This window comes from Entelurus aequoreus, linkage group LG20, assembly GCF_033978785.1.
Source record: "Entelurus aequoreus isolate RoL-2023_Sb linkage group LG20, RoL_Eaeq_v1.1, whole genome shotgun sequence".
In the NCBI taxonomy this organism is placed as follows: Eukaryota; Metazoa; Chordata; class Actinopteri; order Syngnathiformes; family Syngnathidae; genus Entelurus; species Entelurus aequoreus.
Window position 1 is genome coordinate 25,688,338 of NC_084750.1, and position 7,500 is coordinate 25,695,837.

The 7,500-nt window shown below is 42.8% G+C and overlaps 1 protein-coding gene across 1 annotated transcript in view; it reads left to right on the plus strand.

Annotated features, from left to right (window-relative positions):
• Positions 1 to 7,500, plus strand: part of cpne4a (copine IVa) — a 41,793-nt gene that overhangs the window by 23,812 nt on the left and 10,481 nt on the right. Inside the window, exon 8 of the mRNA XM_062028967.1 lies at positions 3,033 to 3,119. Within this exon, the coding sequence (XP_061884951.1) occupies positions 3,033 to 3,119 (87 nt within the window). The remainder of the gene's footprint in view (positions 1 to 3,032; positions 3,120 to 7,500) is intronic.

The window sequence follows — 7,500 nt, forward strand, 5'->3', positions numbered from 1 at the left end:
ATAAGTTAGTTTAAGTTAGCCTAAGTGAGTATAAGTTAGTTAAAGTTAGCCTAAATGAGTATAAGTGAGTTAAAGTTAGCGTAAGTGAGTATAAGTTAGTTAAAGTTAGCCTAAATGAGTATAAGTGAGTTAAAGTTAGCGTAAGTGAGTATAAGTTAGTTAAAGTTAGCCTAAGTGAGTATAAGTTAGTTAAAGTTAGCCTAAGTGAGTATAAGTTAGTCTAAGTGAGTATAGGTTAGTCTAAAGTTAAGCTAACTTGAACAAATTTAGACTAACTTAGACTAACTTTAAGTAACTTATACACACTTAGGATAACTTTAACTAACTTAAACTAACTTATACTCACTTAGACTAACTTTAACTAACGTATACTCACTTATGCTAACTTTAACTAATTTAGACTAAGTGTGTATACGTTAGTCTAAGTAAGTCTGAGTGAGTATAAGTGTGTATAAGTTTGACTAAATTGGTTTAGTTAAGTTAGTTAAAGTTAGTCTGAGTATAAGTTAGTCTAAGTTAGTTAAAGTTAGCATGAGTGAGCATAAGTTAGCCTAAGTGAGTATAAGTTAGTCTGTTAGTTTACGTTAGTTTAAGTGAGTATAAGTTTGTCTATGTTAGTTTAGGTTAGTCTAAGTTAGATAAAGTTATCCTAAGTGAGCATAAGTTAGTCTAACTTAGTTGAGATTAGCCTAAGTGAGTATAATTTAGTCTAAGTTAGCCTAAGTGAGTTTAAGACTGCGTAGTTGTCAGAGTGCAGTTAGCGATGACATCACATGTGCGACTACACTGCAAAAAGTCAGTGTTCAAAAACAAGGAAAAAAAATACAAAAATGAGGGGTATTTTATTTGAACTAAGCAAAATTATCTGCCAATAGAACAAGAACATTTGGGCTTGTCAAGACTTTCCTAAACAAGTAAAATTAGCTAACCTCAATGAACCCAAAAATACCTTAAAATAGCTATATTGTCACTAATAACAAGTGTAATACTATATGAGTACGTATTTTCTATTGTTTCATTGAAAATAAAACAGCAAAAGTCCATTTGGCTGTCATCTGTTTTTATATGAGACACGATTGTGTCAAAGTCGTGATTTTTTTTTTTTTTTTTACATGCTTGAAATAAGAAATGATTACTTTAAAAAAAGTAGTTTTATACTTGTGAGTGTTGATGACACAGCTTTGCAACAGTTGATATTCTAGTTTCAAACATGTTTTACTCAATATAGGTCATCAAATCTCAGCAACAAGCTGTAATATTTTACCGAGATCCTTTAGGACCAAAACCCTTAAAGCAGGGGTGTCCAAACTTTTTCCACTGAGGGCTGCACACGGAAAAATTAAAGCATGCGGGGGCCATTTTGATATTTTTAATTTTGAAACCATAACAAAATATATGGATTTTTTTTTTTTTTTTTTAACCTTTAGGGCTCCCGGGGACCATAAAGGGTCTAAGTCATTAAAATGTAAAAAAAAAAACAAGTCAAATTATTATATATATATATATATATATATATATATATATATATATATATATATATATATATATATATATATATATATATATATTTAACGCTTACAGTAAATCTCTACAGTATATCAACTTCAGGTTGAAATAAAGTTAAAAAAAACAAAAAGGTTTTATGCCTTTTCTGTCAAAGACAACTTTGTTTTTTATAATAAAACTGAAATATGCAGTATTTCCCCCACTGCCCAAAACATTCAAAAAGCAATGTTTGATGTGAAGTAATTAGAGCCTTAAAAAGATCAATAATGCAGGACACCATTCATTATTATTTTTGAGTAATCACAGTGAAAAGACAAATAAAATCCCATTAAATATATTTGGGACCCAAAAGGTTTGTATCATAAAGTGATACATTTTTATTAGTTTTTTTTTAAAACTTTGAACACTTAAGTTACGAGATCAACTTCAGATATATCTGTCGATTTTACGTTTGAACTATTATTTTGTTGGTTTTATGCTCTTTTGTCAAAGAAAACATTGACGTTTTTGTACGGCAACCAAACAATATTTTCCACATAAAACATTTTAAAGTGAAATATTTGAAATAATTGGAGCCTTGAATAGGTCAATAATTCATTATAACATTGAGTTCTTTTTTTCCTTTTTTTTTAAAGAAATGGCCAAAAAAAACAACAAAAAAAAAACAGCCTGCATGGCAGCTTTGTGTCAACATTGCAACTTTTTCTAGTCAGATTTCACCTCATTCCACTTTTTTTAAAATGTTTTTTAAAAAATTTTGCAATAGCATTTCCAGAACGTGTGGCGGGCCGGTAAACTATTAGCTGCAGGCCGCAAATGGCCCCCGGGCCGCACTTTGGACACCCCTGCCTTAAAACAAATAAAACACTAACATAAAATCTGCTTAGTGAGAAGAAGTATCTTATCAGACAGAAAATAAGCAAATATCGCCCTTATTTGAGACATTTCATCTTACTTAGATTTCAGTTTTTGCAGTGTAGTTAGTAGAGTTTTGATTGGAAGACGAGAGTTCCTTTGCAGCTTTGGGACCTCTTATAGCGCCATCTTCTGCTACTAGTGGAAAGGAGGAGCAGACGAGCGATTCTTCTTCAGCAGCAGAAGCAATTTAACGAGCGACTGGGCAATCCTGGACTGAGACCACTTTGATTTCCTGCAGCCAGGAGACCGCGGTGACAATTTGAGAGCACGGCAACGGTCCACTCCTCCCGGCGTCTAAAGCTAACGGAACAAACACCGGCTTTTATTTTGAAGAGACACGGTTGCAGCGGGAATGCCCGCCGGACTCGTTAAGCGTGTTCAGCGGAAGCTTCCGGCGCTCGCCAGCTGACAATTACGGCAGGAAGCGCCAATTAGTAACGTGAAGCGTTTGAAGACACACTTTGGACGGGCGGCGTGATGCAATTAGCACACGCCAGCGGGGAGGCGGAGCTAACTGGGTTGTCTATGAGACGAGCCTTATATATATTATTATTTCCCACACTTGAAAAAGAAGAGGTGATGATGTGTGCTAACACCTGTGTGTGCAGGTGCAGTGGCCCTGCATCAACTCCAAATACAAAGTGAAGAAGAAGACCTACAAGAACTCTGGCATCGTCATCCTCAACCAGTGCAAGGTCTTTCTTCTTCTTCTTGGCCTTCAAACAGGAAGTGCTCGGCCCACAGACAGGAAGTGGTTGATTAGGCTGTGTGTTGAGTGTGATGTCACTGGGGTGGAAGGCGTGCAGCGGTCCACTAATGGCCGCCTCACGCGGGTTAGGACAGTGTGATGAAAGGGGAGGGGCAAGGTGGGCGGAGTCACATAACAGAATGAGAGCAGCTTAGATCTTTAATGATGTGCAGGTGAGGATGACTCCTCTGCCTTCATCACTTCACTGGCTTCCTTTCCTCCTGTCTTTGCTTCTTCCTTTTCTTACTTCCTACTTTCCTTATTTCCTCCTTTTCTTACCTTCTTCTTTCCTCCTTTCTTCACTTCCTATTTTCCTTACTTCCTGATTTCTAGTTCCTCTTTTCCCTACTTCCTGCTGTTCTGTAAAGGAATGGTTGTTGTTGAGTGTGTTGTACCACGGACCCATTTGGGAGTGGGACAGGAAGTTCAGGAGCTCCCGAGTAAAGAGTCAACTAGAGTTGGTGTCTGTCGTCATTCTTAGTTGTATTCTAACACTAACATAACATGGTGTCAGAAACTGAGTGACGTTAGTGGTACGGTAGTAACGAGCAGTGTAACCGAGAAGATTACAACGAAAAAGAAAAAGACGTCCTTGAGAGCAGCCACTACTGTCTCCGCAGTAGCTACTTCGAGGTGTGCTACTTCTATGTAGCGTGAAAAATAGTCCACTACTAGCAGGTATGTACTATTTTTCCAAAAGAACAAGTCCGTGCCGACACGTTGCCAGGGTCTCTCCTGCACTGCTGTCGTCAGCAGCGGCTCTCTCTGCTCTGCACGATGCTGTGAACAGGTGTTGCAGTTCTCCACCATCTGTCTGATGTGGCTCGACAGTCCTGGCCACCAGACCGCCTGGCGGGCCCTAGCTCGGCATTTAACGACCCCTTGATGCCCACTGTGTAGCTGCTGTAAGACTTCCCCCCTCAGCTCACCTGGAATGACGATGCGTTGGCCTCGGAGGAGCAGCTGTCCATTCATGGTGAGGTTGCCTTTTTCAGGCCAAAAGAGAGCCAGCTCTTGGGGCAACGCATGTCTCTCAGGCCATTCAGTCTCACAGTATCTGATCAGCTGCGCACAGATTGGGTCGGCTTTCTGCTTTGCTGCGATGTCGTTTAGACGGTGCTCTGTAGCGGGGAAGCTCTGAGTGACGGCGTCCAGGAACACTTTGACCTCGGCCTCTTTCTCCTTTTCCTCCGCCGTGAATGTGTGTTGGATTGGGGCCCTGGATAACGTGTCCGCTGTTATCAAGCTCTTCCCCGGCACGTGCACGATATCGAAACAGAATCTCAGAAGCCTCAGCCTGAACCTCAGCACTCTCGGTGGGAGTTCGTCGAGAGCCTTGGTGCTAAGCAATGGCACTAGGGGCTTGTGGTCTGTCTCCAACCTGAATTTCAGTCCCAGCAGGTAGGAGGACAGACGCTCACACGCCCACGTAGCTGCCAGAGCTTCCTTTTCAATCTGAGCGTAATGTCTTTCGGTGTCTGACATACCTCTTGAGATGAAGATGATTGGTCTCCAGGCTCCGTCTGACTGCTGCTGGGTGAGGACGCCCCCGAGACCAAAGGATGAGGCGTCCGCCGACACGCACGTCTCCGCTGTCGGTGAGTAGGCAGCCAGCACCTGTGTGGAGCTGAGCTCCTGTTTGAGTCTTTTGAAAGCCTCTTCTTGTGGCGCTTCCCAGCACCACTCGTTCTTTCCGCACAGCAGGTCTTTGATTGGGCGTGTGTATGACGCGAGGTGCGGCAGGAACTTGCTGAGGTAGTTGGCCATCCCCATGAGTCTCTTCACCCCCTCGACGTCCGTCGGTGCAGGCATCTCCTGTATGGCTTTGATCTTTTCGATGTCCGGTGTCACACCATCCACGGAGACTCGGTGGCCCAGGAAAGTGATGCTGTTCTTGCTGAACTCACACTTCTCCCCATTCAATGTTAGTCCCTCCTCCTGGAGCTTCTTCAGGACCTGACAGAGTCTCTCGTCGTGCTGGGTCTGGCTGTCCCCGTAAACCAAAATGTCGTCCGCGTGACACACTGCGCCTGCGCAGCTCTCCAGCATCTGCAACATCCGCCGCTGAAAGTGTTCAGGTGCAGAGGAAATCCCGAACGGCAAGCGGTTGAACGCGTACCGTCCGAACGGGGTGATGAATGTCGTCATCAGCTTACTTTCCTCTGCTAGCGGGATTTGCCAGAAGCCGGAGGTGGCGTCCAGCTTTGTGAACGTTTTCGCCCCGGCCAGCATGCCCAGGGTGTGGTCGACAGCGGGGAGGATGTATCTCTCCCTCTGAATCCACCCGTTTAAATGGGTTAGGTCTACGCACAGCCGCATTTTGCCGTTGGGCTTCGGCACTACGACTAAGCCAGCACACCAGGGTGTGGGTTGTGTCACCCTGGAGATGACACCCATGTCGACCATGCGATCCAGTTCCTTCTTGACTTTGTCGCAGAGGGGAAGAGGCACGCGGCGTGGGGAGGACAGAGCGTAGGGGACTGCATCGGGCTCCAGGGCGATGGTGTAGGGCTCCTTTAATTTCCCTAACCCGGTGAACACAGTGGGAAACAGCGCTTTAAAGTCCTTCTGCTGTGTTTCCACTGTATCAACACGCCGCACCAGATCGAGGGCCTTGATCGCTGGGAGGCCTATCAGAGGCTTGGACAGTCCATTGACAACATAAACATCCTGTCTGGTTGTTTTGCCCTTTGCCGTCAGACCCCCTTTAAAACATCCATCAACCTCAAGTCTGTGTTGCCCTGGGCCATACAGCACTTTTCTTGACTGTTGCAGTGCCCCGTGGATTTTTCTGAAGTAGATACTGCTGGGAATCGCGTTGACAGCAGCCCCCGTATCCAGCTTGAACGCCAGCTCTCGTCCGTTCAACTGTAGCATTCCGATCCATTCATCCTCTCCCTCTGAGCTCACTTCGCCCAGGAACGCAAACTCAAACTCCTCCTCCTCACTCTGTATGATGTCGTGCACACTTTTAGCTGACCTGCATATTTTGGCAAAATGTCCTCTTTTGTGGCACTTGTGACACTCGGCATCACGAGCAGGACACTCTTTCCATGGGTGTTTTTTCGTGTTCCCACACTTGCCACACCCTGTTGTCTGCACTCTTTCCATGGGAGTTTTATTGTATTCAACTTTTCGCCCCATCTGGTTCTTTGTTATTGCTTCTACATGACCTGCTGACGGCTCTGCCCCCCTCAGCCCCGGCTGTTGTTTTTTCACTGCTGCACTTTGCTTGATCTGCGTTATGGCTTTTTCTAGGGTGAGTTCTGCATCTAGCTGTAAACGCTCCGACAGCCTCGCATCTAGGATCCCGACAACTAGTCTGTCCCTTATTAACTCGTCCCTCAGAGTACCAAACTCGCAATGTTCAGCTAACGTGTGCACGGCGGTGATCTAACACTAACATAACACCTGCTTTCCTTATTTCCCTACTTCCTGCTTTCCTTATTTCCTCCTGTCTTTTTTCCCCATTTCCTGACACCCTTCTTTCCTTATTATATCCTGTATCCTTTATTTCCTCCTTTTCTTACCTTCTCCTTTCCTTATTTCCTCCTTCACTTCCCCTTTTACTTGTTTCCTTACTTCCTGCTGTCCTTACTTCTTACTTTCACCATTCCTCCATTCTTTATTATTTCCTTTTTTTATTTCCTCCTTTACTTACGCCCTTTTTTTCTTTACCTCCTTATTTCCCTTCCCTAATATCCTCTTTCCCATATTTCATAGTTTATTCTTTACCTTTTTCATTTTTTCCCTACTTCCCCTTTTGCCTTATTTGCTTTTTTTTTTTTTAAAGCCTTTTTATAGATATACTGTATGCATACTAGTTCTAGCTATTAGGCTGTTCTAGTTTTTATTTTTATTATCTTTTTATTATTATTATTTTTTTAAATACACTGTAGCACTTTGAGGTTGTTTGCTCAATGTAAAGTGCTTTTTACAAATAAAATCTATTATTATTATTATTATTATTTACTTGTTCTCTTATTTTCTTCTTTCCTCATTTCCTCCTTCTCTTACTTCCTACTTCATCCCCACTTCACTTATTTCTACTTTTTTTTACTTCCTCTTTTATTTCTTCCTTCTCTTATTTCCTAATTTCCTCCTCTTTTACAACTGGCTTCCTTTCTTTACTTTTCCCTTTCCTTATTTCCTCTTGTCTTTTTTCCTTATTTCCCTCTTCCCCTATTTCCTCCTTTACTTCTTCCTTTCCTTATTTCTTACTTTCTTTTTTCTCCTTTCCTTACTTACAACTTGAGGGTTCCAGGTTCGATCCCTGCTTCCGCCATCCTAGTCACTGCCGTTGTGTCCTTGGGCAAGGCACTTTACCC